The sequence below is a fragment of the Anopheles gambiae genome, chromosome 2 (assembly GCF_943734735.2).
Source record: "Anopheles gambiae chromosome 2, idAnoGambNW_F1_1, whole genome shotgun sequence".
NCBI lineage: Eukaryota > Metazoa > Arthropoda > Insecta > Diptera > Culicidae > Anopheles > Anopheles gambiae.
In genome coordinates, this window is record NC_064601.1 from 24,061,922 (window position 1) to 24,084,208 (window position 22,287).

Here is a 22,287-nt window from a genome sequence, read left to right on the forward strand (position 1 = left end):
CTGATAGCAAGACAATCTAAAGGCTAAGTGCTTCTTGCCTGTTTTAGATGAAGTCACCAGGATTAGTAAAGAACTGAGGCAGAAACTGATCTGCCAGCCGTGTTTGACAGGGATCTTCGCTGATCAAGTTGTGGAGGAGTCGTTGAAGTTAGCATTGCCAGCGTTATTTGAGGAGTTACTTGGTACAGTAGGTGACCGCTAACTGGATGTGTTTTAACTGGAGTGCTTTTTAACTGGAGGTTCGCTAACTGGAGTGATTCTCAGTTAACGAACACTTAAACGTCAAAACATGATACATCCGGAATCTCATGAAGAGAAATTTGTCGCAAATGTGCATTTTTCAAACATATTTAGGGTTTCTTGCCTACGTTTGCTATTAATTTATGTTATTACACGAATTACTATACTTTATATCAACATAAATGAAAAAAAGTTTGGTATGTTTATTCCAGTCAACGCCAATCAAAACAATCAATCCATAGAAACGTCACTCCAGTTAGCGAACATTGTTCGTTAACTGGAGCTTGTTTACCTCTCAGTTAGCGGTCACCTACTGTATCTATGTATCCAATGTTCCAATGTTTCCAATGGAAAAAAAGTTAATAGTGAGTAGCTATTTGAAAATAAGTTATTTGAGGCTAATTCTGAACTATTTTGTGTTGCTTATACTATAGAATGAACACTTGGAACCCCTGTTTGTAAACCTTTTTTTAATGCGGATTATATGGACCATCATGGGGCGGTCCCGTGGTATAGTCGTCAACTCGAACAACTCAATAACACGGGCACGTCGTGAGTTCAAGCCTGAAATGGACCGTCCCTCAGTAGCAAGGATTTGATTATATCTGGTTGATGCGTGGTAATGAAAGAAGTCTCGAAAGCCTGTATAGGCCGGGGGGGGGCATGTCCGCGTAGGACGGTTACGCCAAATAGAAGAAGAAGAAATAGACCATGATAGGGGAAAGTAGCGAAAAGTGATCCTCCATTAACCTTAGGCGATCGCGCGATACTGTACAATGTTCTCTATTCGCGGTACATAAATGAAAAGAAAGCAATATTTGTCACGTGAAATCGATCGAAAGGGTGTTAGACAGCTTCGTTTACGAGCTTCCGAGTTTCCAGACATCAATGGGTATTGCAAAATGCTAAAGGTTTTTGCTCATAACTTTAAATTTAATGTTGCAGTGATGAAGACTTTTGACATGTGTATCGTTAGGTGCGTCTTCTCTTGTTAGGAAAGCCCAGACGCGCAGTGTACCACTTGAGCTGATCAGGATCACTTTTCAGACCTTTGGCTCCAATTCGGCAATGTTGAGATGAATTAAGCTGGAGTACATTTTTGTGAATGCCCACAGACACGATATATAAACGAAGGTTCCTTCGGGTGTTTTTTTTTCAGATTAAACAGAGTACAGGACACACCATAACTCACCTGCAAAGAAGTCGACGTTGGCGATCTTTCGAGGATCTTCTACAGACAAAAACTGGCGCAACTTCAGCGAGATTTTCGGATGTGGTTTGCTCGAAAAACACCAAACACCACAATTACAACTGTTTCCACTATATGTGTGTGTGTACGTGTTGTTTAGCTTGTTCGTATATTGTTTTAGGCACATCCATCATATGAATATAAGTGTGTTGTGTAGTGTTTTCGTTTGGCTGCATCCTGCTGCTGCAGTTCTGCATCCAGCAATTTGTTCGTATAACTTCACTGACTTACGCAGCATTTTACGACGCGCAATAGTTTTATCTTTCCGTTGATTTCTTTTTGTCCGACTGTGTCTGTTTTCTTCACCTAATCCTCCATGGGAACGATTTTGAATCGTTCATCTTCTCTCACAAATGCGCTACTCTTCCGCTGATGGAGGGCAAGCTATCTAACGCTGCTTCGGCTGCTAATCCAATGTGAACGGATGCTAAATCTACATGTCTACATGCTTAGCACTGTATGCTTGTGTGTGTATTTTTAAACTCACTGTGTTCGATTGTTTGATGGCTTGTTTTTTTTCTTCTGCGAGGAGCGACGGGGGTACATTGCAAACAGTGACACATTCACCGTCCCACCACAACTCCTTAACCAACACGCGTACGAATTGGCTTTTTAAAATCCCGAAAATTCAGCGGTACCTACACTTAATCAACATTGTTGGAGGTTTTGGGGGGTTTAAAGTAAAAGACCTTTTCTTTTGTTGCTGCAAGGCCGGCTAAAAAAGAGTAACAAACAAACAAACGTTTAATAACTACGCAATAACATATAGCTAACAAACACACGCTTCCTTTGTAAGGATAAGGGATAATGATTGTGATCATCATCCGTACTAGACTATCTCGATCTCGGTTTGAAAATGTTACACCACCACGATCGGTTTTCTCGATCGATCGCGAATGTTTGCCCTTCCTTAGAACAAGCACGTGCACCACGTGTACGAGCATCGTTGTCTTAGTCTTAGCACAACATCATACACATGCTTCCCATTCATTTGTATATATACACACACACACACACTCTACCAACGTATCAAATTCACTTTCCTTTAGAATAACAAAAACAAAACAAAACAATCATAAACCTAATCAAGTGGGAGGTTTTGAAAGGGAGGCAGATTAGAATTTTTGCAACAACTCAACACTTAACAATTAATTTGCACTTTCTGTGTTTTTTTTTCTTTTATGCGCGCGCCCACGTGTGTACAGGGAGACGGCAACAACGAAAATGGAAAGGGGCGCAAAGAGGGTAAGGGGACTAAGGAGGAGTCCTGCTGATCCTGGTACACACGCGTTCAATGTAAATCTAACAACCTAAGGACTAAGACGGTAGAGTTATATAGTAGTTATAGTTTTAGTTGTAGTAGTAGTAGTAGTATTAGTAGCAACAGTTTCGTTGTTCTCCGGACTGACGGCACCGGAGAAAGGCAACGCCAACCTGTTTGTTTTTGCACATTCATTTCATTTTACTCTGTTTTGTTTCCGTGTGTGGCTGGGTTTCGCGCGACTTTCTCCCGCACTAAAGATATATACTACTTTTACACACACAACTCACACGCACATACCACCGATTTTGGTAAAGAGTAATGCAGCAGTTCGTGCATGGGGATGACGACTCGTGTGCGATTGTGTACCCGGTAAAACCGATTTTCGATCCTTTTCACTTGTACCTTTTCGACTTCGTTCTACAGACACGGACCAACTTTTGGGCTGCCGCTTCGATACTAGGCAACAGTGCGCGTATGGTTTCTGGCTTTTCTGGTGGGATTTTTTAGCTCCTTTGCTTGATCGTCGTGTGCTGGGGGTGGTATGGTATACCTGTTCCACTTCGCTCTCTACCTGATCGCCACAACATCATTACGGTGCGAACGCCATTCAACAGCAACATTCGCGTACAGGCGTACAAAAGGAAAGCTCCGTCTCGTTTGTTTTCTTGTTTGTTTGTAAGATTCCTAAATTTGCTACAATACCGTTTCGGTTAATTTTGTATTTGTCCTAAAAGAGTTTCGTAATATAATTTGTTTTTTAGCACTTGATTTTTTAATTGGTTGGTTCTACTACTACTTTCGTAACATTTTGCTCTCTCTCTGTCTCTCTTTCTTTTTCGCTAATTCGTTAATTTGTTGTATTTTCCTATTCTTTTTGTAAATAATTTTGGTCCGAAATGTAAACCTTTGTGTGTTACACACGCGATGGGTGTTTTGTTTTTTTTTCGTTTTGTCTTTTGATTACGTTCAAATTTGTGCATGTTTTCACAGTTTCCCCATTCAGCCGTTCTAAATATCGCCAAAAGCTCAATTTGTGTGTGTTTTTGTTGCTGTTGTAATTATATTACTCTGTTACTACCAACATCGTTGCCCAAAATATTATGCTTTATCACACCACGTGCACGCACGCCGCCCCAGCAATTGACGTCGAGATTGGGTACGTTCACTCAACGAAACTATAAATTAGGAAGGGGGGGGGGGTAAGGGAACGAAGTGGGAAACTGTTGAAAATCAAATCAATAATAATGGAACCCCATTCTGATAACATTGTTGTACATTAAAAATACAAAGGCCACAGCCAGCTCCACAAATAAAATAGCGACAGCGAAAGCCATCAACAACGCCCATCGGTTTTGCTAGAATTGACATGCCGGCTGACTATAAATTTTGTATGCAATTAAACGGCCCCAACCGGCCCGGTCGACCAAGTAGAAAACAAACAGTACCACCCCTGGCCGGCTCCTCTTTGTGTTCCCTTAGGGATTGGTGCGATTGTTGCCAGGGCGGCACAACACCAATGCAAAATCATACTACCCCTCCCCCGGCGCTGGCACTTTATCCCAGCCACTCCAAACAACCCCCCATCACCCCTCGGCCAGTAGTTCCGATCTCTAATCAGTTGCGTTCGCACTGCACCGAGTGCACTAAACAAGCGTAAATTTACATAACGCCACGCCTGACAGAGGTGGGAGCCGATCTGTCCGGGGAAGGAGCGTGCGGACAATGTATGTCTCTCTCAATCTCTCTCTTTTTGTAATATATACTTCTTTGCAGTTTTGCGTTCGAGCAGGGTTTAAAAATCTCAATCAAATCAGTGCCAGCAAATCGATACACAGCTGACGCGCGGCGACGAACCCGATCAATGACGGCAATGCAATACGCAGCGCAGTGCAATAACGTAAATTATGCACTGCACCTGTGTGGTGCCGGCGGGTGATATATGCACCCGGCAAGGCACCCGTTACACGTCAGACCTAGTCGCTCTCCCTGTGGTCGCTCCGGAGAGTGACGGCAAGATGCGCATCTCGGCCGGTCGGCTCCGGCCGGGCTCATGTTTTCGTCAGCACACTAGCACACGCTCGTATTAGAGATTCGTTACACAACACGCACTAGTGTCACTTGGCTCCGGGGCGGAACTGCATACGTGCACATCGCACAGGCCCATCGGGCGAGCCGAGGCGATGTCGATGAACTTGTGATACCGTTCAAGGGCAGGTCGCTGCATGTTCGCCCGCCTGCATCATTGCCCGTTTTTGCGCACAGCGCCCAACGCGAACGTACGCGTCACAAAAGGCAGCATCAAAACGCACGCTCGCGTTGTACGATTAGCTGGAGGCAACAACGACAAAAAAAAAGCGGTTTCAGAAGCAACCCTTGTCGCGCGAACCACTTTCCCTCGCACTCCAATCGATCGATCGATCGACTTTCGCTCGGATCGATCGCACTCGCCGAATGCAATTTGCACGTGCAGGTGGTGGTGGTGCTTGGCAAGTGCTTATTAAATTGTACAAATTTCCCTAATCTCCCCGTCATTTGCACCATATATCCCGGGGTGTGCATTCCTGGAAAGGCCATTTTTCATTACAGAGGGGCAGAGGGGTCCGATAAGGTGCAGCAAACACACACACACACACCCGCCTATTGCTGTCTGTCCACTTGGTCCTGGAGTGGCGCAAAAGTTTGCTGTGCTTGTCTGCGCTTCTTTTTTTCCTCTCCAACTACACCCCCTGCACAAATCAGCACTACCGCAGATACGTCACCTGCGATAGTGTTTTCCACTCTTATCAGTAGTTTGCCTGCCCTGCCCTGCCCGTCAGCTCTCGCGAGGCAACGCGTTTAAAAGTGCTACATTGTATGGTCTCCGGCAAACGGCCTGACTGATAAGATCTATTTCCACTTTCTTCCAAAAGCAAATAAAACTATTTTATGGCTTTGCTAAAGCTGCACCACAATTCGAAGTGGATTGGACGGGAAAGCAACGGACATGACACGGCGCATGTGAGAGGGGCCACACATGAAGGTGGTATCTGTGACTCACGCGCAACGATCAGATTGCTCTCGTGCCATCCTTTGGAACCACCGTTCTGTGTGGTGTATGTCTTCTAGCAGGATTCCGGCTTAGTAAAAAAAACCCGCTCCTAAACTGCGCAAAAATTGCCTGTCGTCGTAATTTTTTACATCCCCCTCTACCTGTTGTGTCCGTCATAAACGGGCGGTAGCGCGACTACATTGTAGCGCGTCGGCCGTTCGGGCCTATTAGCGATCGGCACGTGTACGGACCCGCATGGAGCATACGACGCGCAGAACCACATGTCCGGACGTAAATCAGGTTGGCGCACGGGAGAGGATCAAGAGATGTATTGATTTTTCCAACTGCTAATTTACATGCCACAGTCACCACATTGCACAACACAAGTACAGTGTGTGTGTGTGTGTGTGTGGACGCACGCGATAGCAAAAACAACTTTCGATTAGTGGGAATGCTTGCTTGGCACGGGAATGGCATTAATGACATTGTAAGCGTGCGCACACTAGCAAATAAATAAGGCGGGATAATGCTTGCAGCATTCCAAAGGGATGTCACTTCAAGAGGGAAGCGGAATAAAATTGTAAAACCTTAAACACATATACAAAAAAAAACAACGTAAAACAGCAATTGGTGGCCAATAACATTGCACGATACGGTAACAGCTAAAACGGTTAAATAAAAAAAAACGAACAACAGTGTATTTGAATAAATATTTAAAAAATACACACTACCTCCGGACGTGGTGTGCGTGTGTGTGTGTGTGCGCGGGTAAGAAAATGATTAAAAATAGTTAACAAACCGATACCGTCGTTAATATAGCAGCTGCCCGCTCTCTTTCCTCTCTTTGGCACATGCACAAATTAATGCTTTTCCGGCCGATTTACACCGCGGGGCGGTTCGTACCCTGTACGATATTCGAAATCTGCGTGCATGTGCATCCTCCTGGTGCTTTCCCGGCTTCATCGGCAGCGCGAACGGGCCACAAACACAACAAGAAACATTAGCTCGTTGTCCCACTCTTCCTCCCCTTCCGTTCTAGGGTGTGCCGCCGGCCGGCAGAATCGAACACACAGCACACAGCGACCACAGCACGATGTGCGCAAGTGTGGAAAGTGTGTGCACTATTTCAAGGCCAATGTCACACGACGGCGTCGACGGCGAATAGAAGAAGGCGCGGTGTGTGCATCCGGGCACGTGTGTGTGTGTGTGTCTGGGGAGAGGAGGTCGGTTCGATGGGAATGTGCAACACCCGGCACACAACCAACCAATCGCCCCCTAAACCCATCCACCCTCTGGTCTGTCGATGATGCTGCAAACAACTATCGTACATCGGGACTGTGGCAGCAGTAAATGCACTCCCCGCCTTCTAAATTGCACTTATTAAGACAGAGACAGAGCGAGAGAGAGAGAGAGAGGGAGAGAGCAAGCAAGGGAAGGAAGAGAGCTCTGGTTGAGTGCATTTAGTGCACTTACTAGTAGCCACCACCAACCCCCTTCATCCCACCCAGTGGAACGCGTGGTTGTGTGCACTCTGTCTTCCGCTCTCCGGAATCCCCCACAAACCGACCCCCTTGCCGTCCGCACACGGGGGGAATGAACGACAGATCGGGATAGTGCGCACTGGTGTAGTGTGCGCGGTCGTACGTAGGGGCGGGCGTCACAATCTCGACCGCCGTTTGATGGCGGCACGTGGTGAATAAATTACCAAACAAATAAAACGTCGACCTACATTGTAGCTACAATGTTGCTTTCCTCCTCCCCCCTGTTTCCACCGCTTTGCCGCGGCTACCTCGCCAGCCCTCTTGCATTGTGTTTGTTGGCGGGTTTTTTGTTTTACAGATTCCGCAAGATGTCGGAATTGATCATCGATTCCGCCATGCTGTCCAGCTCGTTCGAGAGCCCCTCGATGCCGTCCGATAGGTTGGCCAGATCGGCCGACGGTGGTACGATCGGATCGGCCGTGGCCGAAGGGCAGGAGGACCGGCTACCGCCCATCCGCCCATTGCCATTGGCACCGGAATGTGCAGTGTGTGGCCCCGCTACGCCAAGCTCTCCGGTAACGTCAGCACCGGCGGGGCCGCTGCCCGCGATGCAGCTGTCCGATCCGTTCGCATCCAGCGCGAGCGTACCGGGCACGCCGGCGGTTGCGGTGGTGCCGCCCGGACCGCCCGCCACCGGCGAGTAGAACGAGGCGGCGGACGATTTGCTCCGATCGACCGAGTTGCCGTTGATCAGGAAGTCGCGCGACGTTTCCGGGCTGTACTGGAACATGGATTCGCCCGGGCAGCTGCCCTCGTTCAGCCCGATCGGTGTCGATGGCACGGACTTGGGCAGCTCGAACAGTGACCGGGTACCGGTGACCAGGCCGAGTCCGCTGGGACCGCCAGTGGGACCCATCGGACCGATGCAGCTGCCGGACCCGGCCGAGGAACCGAGCGGTCCGAACCCGCCGAGATGGGGCAGCGGAGTGGACGGTACGGAGCGCGACACAATGTTGTAGTTGACGGAGCGGGCGAAAAATCCACCCTCCTCTTGCCGTTGCTGCTGCTGCTGCTGCTGCTGATCGAGCAGATCGGGCAGGGTTAGTTCCGACTCTTCGATCTTGACCGACGCCGACAGCTGGCTCGACTGTTCGTTCAGCATGTCCAGAATGTTGCCCGCCGTGTCGGTGAAATCGTCGTACTCGGACGGGACGGGCGTTTGCGACACGGAGTTGTAGTTGGAGTTGCAGTAAGGGTCGTAGTTCGGGATCAGCGGGACACTGCTGGAGCGCGACTCGAGCGAAGACACCTGCCCTGGTTGCCCGGTGCTCGAGCTGAGGCTGCCGTGGGGATTGCAGATCGGCTGAAACGTGGTCGGCATTGGCGAGAGGCCACAGTTGAGCCCGTTCATGCCGACCGCACCGAAGCGGTACGGTTGCATCATCGAAGGGCTGGGCGGGGCCGACGCGGACAGCTCGTTCTTAATGTATCCGCCCAGGTAGGAGCGGGACTGGGTCTGGTGTGGCGGTTGCTGCTGCTGATGGTGCTGACCGTACGCTCCTCCGCCAGCGTGTGATAGTTGTTGCTGAAGCTGCTGCTGCTGCTGCTGCTGCTGCTGGTGGCCGTGTTGCTGCATCAAGTTCAACGTGAGCCCATTCGACGCCTTGTGGGCCTTGCGATGGATCGGCGTGCTGCGTGGGCTCACAAACGGGCTTGCGGTGGGTGTGTGGTTAATGTTACCACCCCCGGACAGCGGTTTGCCGCCCGAGCCAACGCGCGGCTGCTCCGAGATTGGAACGAAGCTAAAGTTCTTCCGCCGAGCGGTCGGACTTTGCAGCGCCAGTGCTGGACCACCGCCGGCCACCGCCCCACCATTCATTTGAGCCACACCATACCCCTGCTGCTGGGACCCACCGGCAGCTACTCCTGCTCCTCCTGCTCCTCCTGCTGCTTCGTGCTTCAGCTGCTGCCGCTGATGCTGTTCGGGCGCTCCGTGCGGCTGATGGGGACCGCCGGCAGTTGAGGCAGCACCGCCCATCGCCGCCGCCTCACCGGTGGACGTGTTGTGGCGCTGAGACAGTGCGGCCAGCGAGGCAGCCGCCGAACCGGGCTGCAATCCAATCGCTCCACCCTGGCCCATCGAACCAACAGTATCGTACGCCGCCAGATGGGACTCCATCGTTTGCTGCATGTGCTGCTGCTGTTGCTGCTGTTGCTGCTGCTGCAGCATCTGCTGCTTGTTCTGGTTGCACTGGTTCTTTTCGAGAATCATGCGTATCTGAAACAGCTTCTCGTTGTCATCGAACAGCGTGCCGCCGAAGGCGGAAGACGCCGGTCCACCACCCGCCGTACCGTCGTGCTCCGCCGAAGCGTCCAGCAGCTGCTTCGGCTGCGACGGCCCACCGGCAGCACCATCACCACCGCCATCCTCCTCCGGGAAGTACTTGAGTAGCTCCTGGTCCTGGTCCTGCGAGTTTTCCTCGTCGCAGTTCAGGTAGCCGTCCAGTGCGTTCTTGTCCATGTTGCAAATACTGATGACCCGCTCACGTGGAATGATGAACTCGTCCTGCGCCACCGAGTCCTGCGTTTCGATGAGTATTAGATTGCCCTGCTCGTCGTACCGCGGTGCACTGTTGTTCTGCGCTTCGAGCGAACGCTGCTGGCGCTGCTGCAGCAGCTTGAGGCGCTTCTGCCGACCGGCGAACGCGGCACTGGTCGCCAGCTGCCGCTTCTGCACGCTCGTCGGCCGGTTGGGAAAGAATAGGGGTGACTGGGTCGGACCGGCCGGTTGCTGGAGTTGCATTTGCTGCTGTTGCTGCTGCTGCTGTTGCTGTTGCTGCTGCTGTTGCTGGACGGCCTTCAACTGCTGCGCCTGACGCACCTTTTTGCAGTACACATTCTGAAGGAATTGTTGATCCTGCGGGCTGCGCATACCGCCCTCCAGTAGACGCTGCTGCATTAGTTGCTGTTGTTGCTGCTGCTGCTGCTGCTGTTGCAGATGCTGCGGTGGGTGAGCGATTACCGATGGCACCCCGGTCGCTGACGGTGGAAGAAACCCGCTGGCCGCCACTGCCATCATCAGGTCTTTGTTCAACGACTCCAAGAAACCATTGCTAGTATCACAGTTGAGATTTGTACTTTGCTGCTGCTGCTGCTGCTGCTGACGTTGCAGAAGCATCATCTTGCCGGTGCCGACGAGCCCGACCGCCGGGGTCGTGTTATTGTTGTCCTCGTCGAGGTACTCCTGCTGCTCGCGCTTTATCATGTGCTGGAGCAGCTGACTGGTCGCACCCGCCGCCGACGTGGCAGTCCCGTTACACGCTGGGTTCATTCCATCGATCGTGGTGGAGTTTGGCTGTTGCTGGTTCTGCTGCTGCTGCTGTTGCTTTGTACTTACGGTTCGCTGCTGAGTTTCCACCGCACCGAAGGCTCCCCCTGCTCCGTCTCCTCCCCCGGACGACGGTGGTTTCGCCTTGTCCGGCGGTGTGCCGGCAACGGTGCGGGACAGTTCCGGCGCGTCACAAATGCTTGTCGAGAGTGTCTTCCTGCGCTTCTTGCGCCGCTTCTTCATCGCCACGGCCTATGCGTAAAGGGGAAAGAAGGGATGGAAGAAAAGAAAGAAAAAAAACAAGGAAACATGTGGTAATGAGGCAAAGAGGGCCATCGAATGCGCGCTGCACAAATGTGCAACAGAGGCGACAGAAACATTAGACCCAGTCAGACCCCCCCCCTCCTCTACTTCCGCACACCGTGACAAGGCTAAGCTTTTGCATGTGTTTGAGGATGATCGCGCGCGCACTTGAACCAGAGTCACGTTTCAGTGCGCGTGCGGCGGCATTTGCGCCACGTCGCCGTCATACGCGGATATATAGCAAACGCATACACGCAAACATGATCATGGTGTGCACCCACAGACGGGGGCGGGTGGTGAGGGGAGCTGTCGACTGTGACTCGAGTTCCCACGGCACGACACCGCAGCGATGCCGTCACCACACCTTCCCGAATCGGTCCCACACGCTCCTTGCACACTGCAGGAGGGGTCGGACTGGCGCTTTTGCCCGATAAGACACCGCCAGAGCGCTTGGGTACTACACACTACTTACCGATAGCTTTCGCTTTTCCTTCATCTCGCGCTGCAGAATCTTCTTGTGCAGCTGCTGCCGGCTCGCTAGGCCGGACGGTGAGTTGAGGTTGTTCTTCGCGATGAAGCCGGCCAGCTCGTTGATCGTGGTGAAGCAGGACGGTAGCATCGCTTCCGCCCACCCCTTCACCACCTTCCACGATTCCTCCTCGGTGTAGTGTTGGCCCTCGTTCGGTTGACTCTGAAACAGTTGCAGTTGAAGTGCGGAAGCAGACAAGAGCCATCGGGCAATGGTGAGAGCGGGCCTATCATACAAGGTTTTTCAGAGGTTCTCATAGCTGTGGGATACTTAATTGATTCTTTCTTAGTGGAAATGAACTTTATGGGATTCAAAGTGGACTCTATGGTACCCTTTTTGGACAGGCTTATTGGGAATTCCTATTGGAATTGTCCAAAAAAGATGCTATAGAGCCCAATTCCTTTCTCATAAAGTTCATTTCCTGTACGAAAGAGGCAGGAAAGTATCCCACAAGCATGGGAACCCCTGAAAACCCCTGTAAACTTCCAGAAGGTGCTATTGCATACCTCGACGGCGGCGGCGCTGGTGGTGAGATCGGGCAGCTTCGGGACGGGAAGCTTGGTGGCTTTGCGCATCGCCGCGTAGCAGTAGCGGGAGTGGCCTCGCGTGCCGAGCCGGCGGGGCCGGATGCCGGGAAACACCTGCTTCATCACCTTGCCGAAATCGGCCGTCGACAGCGGCTTAATGTTGATCCGTGCGCAGTAGGCTCTATATTCCGTTTCGTGGGTTTGGGCGGAGAGAGGTTGCAAAACGCACACATTAGCGCATGGTCTGGCGTAGTAGCGCCGAGCCAAACAAAGCACGTGCGCAATCATACTTACACATAATCATCGTACACTTCTTGCTTCGGAATTGACACATTCGGGTCGTGCTCCAGATGCGACCGGACCCAGTTGATGGTGTGATTAATCTCGAGCCGCGTGCCGAGCGGATTCTGTGACTGGCGCAGTGGATCTACCGGCGAAGAGAAGGGAGAGAATCATGGACATCATGAGTCGTGTGTGGTTCGCATAGCAAAAAGCGTTTGTTTGTTTCTACCGTACCTGTTTCCGGGTAGCCACCGGGCATGCGAAGATACAGCAGCAGCCGTTCCGGCGGCCGTAGGGTCGATATTTTCTCCAGTATTTCCAATATCTGTTTCTTGGTGTTGTCGCTGTGAAGTGAAACATTTCAATACAAAATAAAAGATCCATTTGTACAATTCGTAGGTTGCAGATAGGAAAGGAGTAAAGACCTTGACAAAATTATAATTATTAATATTAATATTTCCTGTTTTAGGTAGTGGAATTTCACCATCATGACTAATGCGGTGTCCTTCTTCGTTTCGAGCGCGAGTATCGAGATCGTTCGCCGAACCAATCCGATCTGCTTAGGACATGATCGCGTTGGAACGGTTGGCGGCGTGTGCCGGATAAATAATAAGCCGTGCGCTGCTAATTGAGATGGTGATGCATCAGACATCGAAACCCGCGGAGACTAAGACACAAGAAGTGGCCACTCATGGTGCGAATTAGCAGGCAATTAATACACCTATCGGAAGACGCAACTTTCCCTTTGATCTAGTGTTGCCTGAAATTAAGACACACGTCTGCATTGCCGTTGGCTTTTAGAGTCCAATCGCCTTTTTTACCCTCACGACAACAGGCCACAGACAAAGACAAAAGTCTCCTACGGCTGGGGAACATAAACACGCGACAATACGGTACTCCCAAAACCATATGCCACCACCGGTGGGAGAGGAAGGAACCAGTGGCGGCACCTGAAGGGCAAGAGAACACAACAGAAAAACAATCGACTGGGAACGCCAAAAATGGGGGCGACCCACGAAGGGAAGAAGAAACACTGGAGCAGGCCAAAATCTTCGAGCACGGGCGCAGAGCAGAGTGAAGCTCAAATGGAATCAAAATCAAACGATAAGCGTACGCGCGAGCACACGGCCAGATAACGATAATAGGCGGGCCGGCCGCGGGGCTCGGATGATTTGTTTTTCTTTTACTGAACATTGTGCACCCTCCCGCCCCCCCATCCCACCCCTCTCCTTCCTTCTCCTTCTTTATGCCAGCCATTCAGCGCATTCGCCTATACTGCTAACTTGCTTTTTGGGATCGCAGAGCAGTCCACACTCCGCGCGAATGACGTTCGAGGGATGGAGTGGAGAGTGGGGTGGTGCGCAAATGTTTTTCTCTTCTTTCGGGTCGCTTTAGCTGTCTCTGTGTTTAGCCTATTTCCCTGTGTGTGTGAGAGAGTTTTTTTTTGTTCTCCGTTCGAAGGGAGCTTGACCGAACTCAAAACATCATCAAGCGACCCTGATCGATCAGGTTTGGCGGATTGTGCAGGGCTTTTCGTTCGGTTACATCGTTACATTCGATGTGACGTAGGGGTTCAGATATTATTGTATATTTTCTATCTTTTCACCAAAAAAAAAGTGTTTGAATACGGTTTGATCTCACTAGGATAGGTTTTTTTTTGAAGTCATATTACGGTAGTTATTACCTGCTTCTATCATTTATTCGTATTCTAAACAACGGGGTATAAATTATGACAAAATTTTGGATGTTGCTATGGATTTATGAAGCATAGCTTGTTTCTGGATGTTGGATAAGTTATAAGACAAGCCAACGGAACGGGATCCAACCAAAGACTGGGAGCGTTCTCATACATGGGCTGTACACATAATGTAATGTACTATTTGTTTCCATTTATATGGCATCTTTTAACATGTGGTAATAATCGTGTTCGAATGAAGAAGTTAGACATTTAAGGACATAAGTAGGTATTAGCAGAATCGTCAGACTATGGGGCGTTCGGTCAATTTGAGCTTTTTCAAGACGATTAGCCCTTAAGACTGTAAATTTGACGTCTAAATTAGAGGTTTTTTTTTATTCACGAGTAACGGTCCAAAAAAATGAGATTCATCAAATTGTTACTGAGGTGTGGGATAGCCTTGTGATTGGAATCTCTGCATCATCTACCCCATATACAAGAAGGGAGATAGGTTGGACTGCAACAACTACAGGGGTATTACGGTGTTGAATACCGCCTATAAAATATTCTCTCTGATCCTTCACATCGAAGAGATAGTCGGAAACTATCAAAGAGGATTCCGATACGGAAAATCAACCACTGATAAGATCTTCACCATGCGGCAGATCTTGAAGAAGATGGCTGAATACAGACACGACACATACCATCTCTTCATTGACTTCAAAGCCGCATATGATAGCATATCCAGGGTAAAACTGTATGACGCTATGAGCTCTTTTGGAATCCCGGCCAAACTGATAAGGCTAGTTAGAATGATTATGACCAACGTCACTTGTCAGGTGAGGGTGGATGGAAAACTCTCAGGAGTTCTACTCTACCACCAAGGGTCTGCGCCAGGGGGACGGGCTTGCCTGTCTCCTATTTAACTTGGCACTAGAGAGGGCCATCCACGACTCGAGGTTGGAGACTACGGGAACCATCTTCTATAAGTCAACCCAGATGATATAGACATCATTGGTCTGCGGCTCTCCTATGTAGCAGAAGCCTACCAAGGGATCGAGCAGGCGGCAGAGAACCTCGGATTGCAGATAAACGAGGCAAAGACCAAACTGATGGTGGCAACATCAGCGGGCCTACCAATAAATAATCAGAATCTACGTGGGCGTGACGTGCAGATAGGTGAACGCACATTTGAAGTCGTACCACAATTCACCTATCTTGGGTCAAAGGTCAGCAACGACAATAGCATGGAAGCTGAGTTGCGCGCAAGGATGCTGGCTGCCAACCGGTCATTCTACAGCCTGAAAAGTCAGTTCACCTCAAAGAACCTGTCGCGACGGACGAAGCTGGGACTATATAGTACCTATATAGTACCGGTACTCACATACGCCTCTGAGACATGGACACTGTCCAAATCTGACGAAGCCCTCTTAGCCGCGTTCCAGAGGAAGATGCTCAGAAGGATACTTGGCCCCGTATGAGTGGAAGGACAATGGAGGAGCCGCTATAATGACGAGCTATACGAGATGTACGGCGACCTCACTGCCGTGCAGCGTATCAAGCTCGCCAGGCTCCGGTGGGCTGGCCATGTTGTACGCATGGAAACGGACGACCCAGCCTGTACAGTCTTTTTAGGCCGTCCACAAGGACAGAGGAGGCGTGGTAGGCCCAAATTGAGGTGGCAAGATGGCGTGGAGGCGTCCGCCATTAAGGCCGGGATAACGGACTGGCAGACGAAGACGCGAGACCGTGAGCGGTTTCGGACACTCCTGAGGCAGGCCAAGACCGGCGCTACGGATAAGTAAGTAAGTACGTGAGTAATGGTCCAAAAAGGCCGTATTGCTTAAAAGTAGAGGTCTAAATCAGAGTTATAGATAGAATTTAAGCCAGTATTGTAAATTCTGTGAATGACGTGATTCGTTCTGTACGCGGTTTCAACGAGGACATTTGTTCACATTTGTTGTGTAGCTGAGACAAACTGGTCCAATTTGATTGATGATTTTATTCTGGTGCGCAAATCAATTCGTTTATAAGGGAACATTCTGATTCACTAATACTTTAAAAGAGCTGATATCGTCTATATGTTACGTCAACCTGGTTAAAAAGCAAATTAATATAATTTTTTTCAGGGATCGGTTTGTTCAGGGAGCGAAAAAGCAAGCTATTCTGAAAAGAATGCTTATTTTAGAATTTGCAAATTTCCTTGTAATGTTTACGAGCCAAAGATTCCAATCAGCTTGATATACCTAGATATAATGATTTCTGTTATAATGATTTTAATATAATCACATGATTTCTGCAGAATTCGTGATTAGACTTGGGATTATCGACAGTCAAGTGGTGGCGCTCTCATGACACTCATGATGGTTTTTAGGAGCCATGTATTGGCTTCAGCACTCGGTCAGCAAAGAAGCAATCAATTCCCATTTTAAACAGATAGAAATTGAACTTAACATTAAACATACTGCACTCGAACGGAAAACCCCTGCCCTGTGCTCGACAGCAAAGCAGACAAGGGAGAGAGAGAGAGAGAGAGAGAGATTGAATAGAATAGAAAATAAGGTTCCAGGCTCACCTGATGGATTTTTCAAATATTTGCTGTATCTGCTGTTCGCGCTCTCGATCGCCGAGGGCCGCCGGATTGTGGCAGCCGGAGCTGGCCAGCATCGCCCTCATAGCGGCCACGCTTGCCTCCTGTTCCGCTCCCAGCTCCCCCAGCTCCAGCTCCGTGCTGGCCGCCGTCTGTGGCGCATGGGAGGAGGCGACCGCGCTGCTGCTGGCGGCCGTCAGTTCGTAGCTGGCGTTTAGCTTTCCCACCTTCAGCTTGTTGACCGCCATTTGGGCGAGAAAGTCGGGACCGCCGGCAGCGGGCCCGGCGGGCGACGGTGGGAGCGGGGTCGCCGTCGAGGACGATACGGTGCCGCTGCCGGGCGACGGTGGCACGGTCAGCAGCGGGGGGCCAGCGTGCATGATCGCGCCTAGCGGTCCCGGGGTAGACGAGCTGACCGAACCGAGCGACGACGAGGAGGATGAGGAGGACGAGGATGGCGACGGTGTCGGTTGCAGTGGTGGTGGTGGTAGCAGTGGTACTTTTCCATAGCCTGCTACTACTGCTGCTGCTGCACTACTGCTGCCACCTGTGGTGCCACCGAAGATGGCGGTGCCAAGGTTGGACGGCAAACCGACCGGGAGCGTCTGTTTCCACGGCTGGAACGAATTGGTCTGAGACATTTCCTTCCGTCTGCTTTCACCACCTGTTACACCGCCCGCACTTTGCACACACTGTGTGCAGCTGGCTGGAGAAACACAATCTCTTTCGCTCTCTCGCTCTCTCTCTTACACCGCCAATGGACACAAAACAGGCACACACAGAGGCACGCACGCACGCACGAGCGAGGAGCCTACACACGAGCAATGCACACTCTACCTCTCTGCTCACTTTATTCACACTAACTTAACACGCACACACACACACACAAGCACACTCATCGACACCAGGTGGCTCGTGCCAACAGGAGTCCCCAAGGGATTGTTGTGGGTGGTGAAGGCCAAATCAAAGCAAAAAAAAAACACCAAACTTGATCCCCAAAAACTGAACGGCGGCGAGAAAAGGGTGACCAATTGCGGTAAAAGGGCAGCGCGGGCTACGACGAAAGCGGTGAGAAATATTCAAGCAACGAGCAGGCAACTTGCGAGAGAGAGGCACTTCTGACTGCACGAATGCTGCCTGCTGTATAGGGAGGGCACACAACTGCTTTTTTGCTTTGCCGAAGGTGTGGAAGGTGATAGTAATGGCAGGGGAATTGCAGGAGCCACACACACACACGCGCGGGGGCCCGTGAAATTGGAACTACTTTTTCTTCTTCATATCACTGCTTAGTAGCGGTAGTGTACAGCACGGATGCAACGGATGCACTAGTCGGATGCTTTGTCGTGGTAGTAGTGGTGGTAGACTAGCAGCATCTCATCTCACTCACTCTTCACTGGAGACAATTACGTTTTGCCATGCGTGTGCAGCACATCATCACAGTTGGCCACTAGATCCAGGGTGGAGTAAGCGGAGTAAGGACAGGCAGGGCCAAAGACAGAGGAAACTGCGGAACCACTCAGTAAACCCGACGGTAAACACACACGCACACTTTACGCACTCACGCACACATTTCACGCACGCACGGCCAAGGCCAAGACGAGTCGTGTGTCGAGAAAGAGCACCTTTTTTTACCTTTACACTGCCGTGCTTTGTCGCCCGACGGCTGCCCAACGACCGGCCGTCGACCACCACCACTGGGAGTTGCGAGATTTTCTGTGCACGATTTGCATTTGCGGTCGCGAAGTTGCTGGTGTGGGTGGGGGTTGGGTGCGAATGGCCGTCCGGACAGTCAGGAAATCAGGAACGAAACTGGTGCTGCACTGGGCCTGCGGACACGAAAAGCCTCTCCCGATGGCACGCGAGCAGTAAAGGGCGATAGGGAAGGATTAGGAAAAATCGGTCTGCGATAAGGAGAGACGGGCGCACACTAGAAGGCACTGGCAAAAAACATTCCCGATTTTTCCTCACTCCGTGTGCGCTGTTGTGGCTGTGTGTGGCTGCTGCTGTTGCAGAATCCGAAAACGAGACGAACTGGTTTGAGCAGCAGATCAGCTGCAAAACGGCGAAACGTCGTCACGGTGGCCCAGGTACGTGTCGGCGATGGGCTGTCAAGTGACTGCGCAGAAAAAAATGGGTGCATCGTTTGACAGTAGGCGGTCTGGTAGGTGTGGCAGAAGCATGCGGTCAATAGTGTTGAATATGTGTAAATTTGGGCATCAGATAGTTCAATACACACAGTTTATGATAAGCAATAGAATTAACGGATTTAAATAAAAGGTTTAGAAAAGCATTGCCGTTTTTGAGAAAAGGATGGAAGATGCCTGTCAAAAACGATTTGAAGTGAACGGTATGAGCTCACCTCCTGTTTTATCGAAAGGGAGGCGTTCAGCTGTCAAATGACGATTTGACGTCAACAGGGTACGGGAATCTGGGGCCAAGAGAACCACAAAGGGTAAATGTGTAATAAACTTTTATTTTGGCAAATTTATTCGCCCCAACCACACAAAACGAAACAGTTTACGCAAGGGGTTTGAAGAAAAATGGTTAGTTAAGAAACATTTGCTAGATGCTTCTGAAAATGCTACCATTATCATCAATTGATCAGTGAATTGATGGTCCAACCCGACAAACTATCCTATCGTAACCGCCTGACAGCTGATTGTTGTTGTGGCCCCAAAGGCAGCGAAAACAAATCCCGGAAGGAAAAAAAATAACGAAATCTTGTGTAATATTCCCCTCGGATTGCACACGCGATTAAGTGCAAATGTTGTGGTAAAATATGAGTGCACTACCCGGCAGCAACACAGAGTGAAGATTGTATCAACGAAACAGCGACCATGCCACTTCTATCGGTGTTGATTTGTCGGACGGGACCGGCGGTGATCAGGTAAAGAAGCCACGCTGACCAGCGAAGCGACCCCATTCACTTCCGTTACAACTAACCCGGCACTCTGTTGCAGATCCAGCTTCCTGCCCCACACACGACAATGCCTCGCCCGTAGTGGAAGCGACCGACAGCTAACGATCGCACGGTACAGCAGAAATGCGAGGAACAACACGCGCACGGAATCGTTCGCCCCGCGGGAAACAATCGTACCGACGGAAGTGCAAGGGATAGTGGTTGAGTCGGGCTACATCGATCCTTCGAAGATATGGCGCTCGCTGCTGTTTACTGCCGCGGTAAGAAGGTTCGCCTGCCACCGATAAGGACGCTTTTTATTCTATGTGCATTCCTTCGCTAGTTCTCCACCGGAAGCTTCATAGGGGTTTCCATCTGGGAGTACGAAACGATTCGATCGCGCGCAATGCAGGCACTGCGAAGCAAGCTGAGCGTCAATTGGTTCAAAGAGCGCATGAAACACCAGCGGCAGGAGATGGAGCAGTGGCGCAAGGATTTGACCGGCTGGTGGAATAAGCTGTCCCCGGGCGAGCGGATATTTGCCCCGATCTGTGCGCTGAACGTGATCGTGTACGGGCTGTGGCGGATACCGAGCCTTGCCCCGACGATGGTGAAATATTTCGCCTCCAACCCGGCTGCCAGTAAGCCATCTCGCAATGCTCGGTTTTCGCAGATTGGGTGCTAATTGTTTCGGTGTTTCCTACATTTGCAGAAGCAGTTTGCTGGCCAATGTTCCTGTCCACCTTCAGCCATTACTCGCTCTTTCACATCCTGGCGAATATGTACGTGCTGCACAGCTTCTCGCATGCCGCCGTCGCCACGCTGGGCCGGGAGCAGTTTCTGGGCGTTTATCTGAGTGCCGGCGTGATTGCGTCGTTCGCGAGCCACGTGTTCAAAACGGTCACCCGGCAGCCGGGCCTGTCGCTCGGTGCGTCCGGCACAATCATGGGCATACTGGCGTACGTGTGCAGCCAGTATCCGGACACGCAGCTTAGCATACTGTTCCTTCCGATGTACACATTTTCGGCCGGCGCTGTAAGTACGACTTTCGGAGGGATGGGCGTGAGAGTAGAGTGAAGCGGGTTGAACTGAAAGCTCTTTTTCTTTTGTCTTGACAGGCCATAAAGGTTATAATGGGCATCGATCTAGCGGGCGTGTTGCTGGGCTGGAGGATCTTTGACCACGCCGCCCATCTCGGTGGGGCACTGTTTGGGCTGTTTTGGTGCCACTTCGGTAGCCAGAACGTGTGGCCCCTGAGGGAATACTTTGTCGGCTACTGGCACGAGCTGCGAGGGCCACCGAAGAAATGACTGTTCACCGGTGAGAGGGAGCGTATCACACGGAAAGATGAATAAAATTCAAAAATCAAACCGTTTATTGCTTCACTCCAATCGTGTTGCAGTCGTTTTTTTGTGCCCAAACCCATGGCCCTTACTGCAGATGGCGCGCATGGTACGCAATGTGTTCGCCGATGAAGGACGCAACGTAGAAGTAGCTGTGGTCGTACCCTTCCCGCATGTTCAACACGCACGGCACCTGTGCGGCACGGCACGCATCGACCAGGTTTTGGGGCAGCAGCTGCCCATCCTTCAGGAAGCTATCCTCCGAACCCTGATCGAGGTACAGCTCCAGCGGTGGCCCATTGTAACCGGCGACCAGCTCGCTAGCGTCCCAGCTTTTCCACTCCTCCTTGCTGTCCACGCCCAGATAGCCGCCGAACGCTTTCTCGCCCCACGGGCACCTGGTAGGGTTGCTGATGGGCGCGAACGCGGACACCGATTTGTAGAGGCCCGGGTTTTTCAGCGCACAGATCAGTGCCCCATGCCCGCCCATGCTGTGACCGGCGATGCTCATCTTGTTGGCCACCGTCGGGAAGTTGCCGTTGATCAGCTCGATCAGTTCCTGCGTGACGTAGCTGAACATGCGGTAGTGTTTGCTCCACGGTTCCTGCGTCGCATCGACGTAGAACCCGGCGCCCGATCCGAAATCCCACGAATCGTCCTCCCCTGGGAGGTTCACGTTGCGGGGCGACGTGTCCGGACAGACGACGATCAGATTGTGCTCGGTGGCGTACCGCTGTGCGCCCGCCTTCTGTATAAAGTTCGTCTCGTTGCAGGTGAGCCCGGACAGCCAGTAGAGTACCGGGAGTCGGCGGTCCTCGGCGGCGGCCGGCAGGAAGACGGCAAACTTCATCTCGCACGCCAGCTCCTTCGACTGGTGCGAGTAAATCTTTTGCAATCCACCGAAGCATTTCGTGGACGAGATAAGGGAAATCGCCGTCATCGCTGTGATTGGGGAGGGAAATGCGCAAGTTACTTCTACTGCAGAGAGTGCGAACTGTGGAGAAGGTACTTACTGGAGTACAAGCTAAGCCTTGACGTTGACACACCGAAAAGACTTCGGAAAGAACGGGTGAGCGTGATAATGGCGGACAATTGATAAAATAATTGATAAATGCAGTGTACTGATACGGCGAACGAGAACGAAAATACGATTTGTTGTTGTTATCAACACTATCTCCGCCGTCAAAAAGGGGAAATGTCAAAAGTGCCGGCTACGAATGACGTTTGATGAACGGCGGGAAATTTTAAATTGTCCGTTAGTTGCGTGTAGAGAAGGGGAGAGTTTAGAATTGCTAGGGATTTGAAATTAAATGTAAAGAGAAACAATGTTTTAAACCATATAAAACTAGTGTGAAATCAGTTTTAGAGCTTAGAATCAGAATCCAGGTTTCCTTCGATAAAGATTGCCCGGCTAAGCTGTAATGAAATTTCACTGCACCACCAAAAACGGAAACTGTTCATCAAACTGAGTTACGATCGTGATTGTTTCTGCTTCCCCCTCCTTGGTCCGTGGTTGTCACAAAACCATTTGAGCAGAAAGTTGTCAAAT

The 22,287-nt window shown here is 50.7% G+C and overlaps 3 protein-coding genes across 3 annotated transcripts; 1 reads left to right on the plus strand and 2 right to left on the minus strand.

The window, feature by feature from the left end:
- Window positions 1-1,545: 1,545 nt before the first annotated feature.
- On the minus strand, window positions 1,546-18,743 carry LOC11175989 (uncharacterized). The gene is made up of 6 exons (XM_003436134.2): window positions 16,482-18,743; window positions 12,466-12,575; window positions 12,244-12,376; window positions 11,929-12,130; window positions 11,366-11,584; window positions 1,546-10,842 (listed from the first exon to the last, which is right to left on the minus strand). Exons 1-6 carry the CDS (start codon window positions 17,135-17,137, stop codon window positions 7,615-7,617), a joined length of 4,548 nt encoding a protein of 1,515 aa, XP_003436182.2. The 5' UTR covers window positions 17,138-18,743; the 3' UTR covers window positions 1,546-7,614.
- Window positions 18,744-18,899: 156 nt separating this feature from the next.
- On the plus strand, window positions 18,900-20,786 carry LOC1273337 (presenilins-associated rhomboid-like protein, mitochondrial). Its single transcript, XM_312303.6, has 5 exons — window positions 18,900-19,383; window positions 19,457-19,676; window positions 19,739-20,036; window positions 20,108-20,430; window positions 20,514-20,786. Exons 1-5 carry the CDS (start codon window positions 19,334-19,336, stop codon window positions 20,703-20,705), a joined length of 1,083 nt encoding a protein of 360 aa, XP_312303.5. The 5' UTR covers window positions 18,900-19,333; the 3' UTR covers window positions 20,706-20,786.
- Window positions 20,748-21,923, minus strand: LOC1273336 (S-formylglutathione hydrolase). Its single transcript, XM_312302.5, has 2 exons — window positions 21,752-21,923; window positions 20,748-21,680 (listed from the first exon to the last, which is right to left on the minus strand). The coding sequence occupies exon 2, from the start codon at window positions 21,676-21,678 to the stop codon at window positions 20,827-20,829; it is 852 nt and encodes a 283-aa protein (XP_312302.4). The 5' UTR covers window positions 21,679-21,680; window positions 21,752-21,923; the 3' UTR covers window positions 20,748-20,826.
- Between the last annotated feature and the right edge of the window lie 364 nt (window positions 21,924-22,287).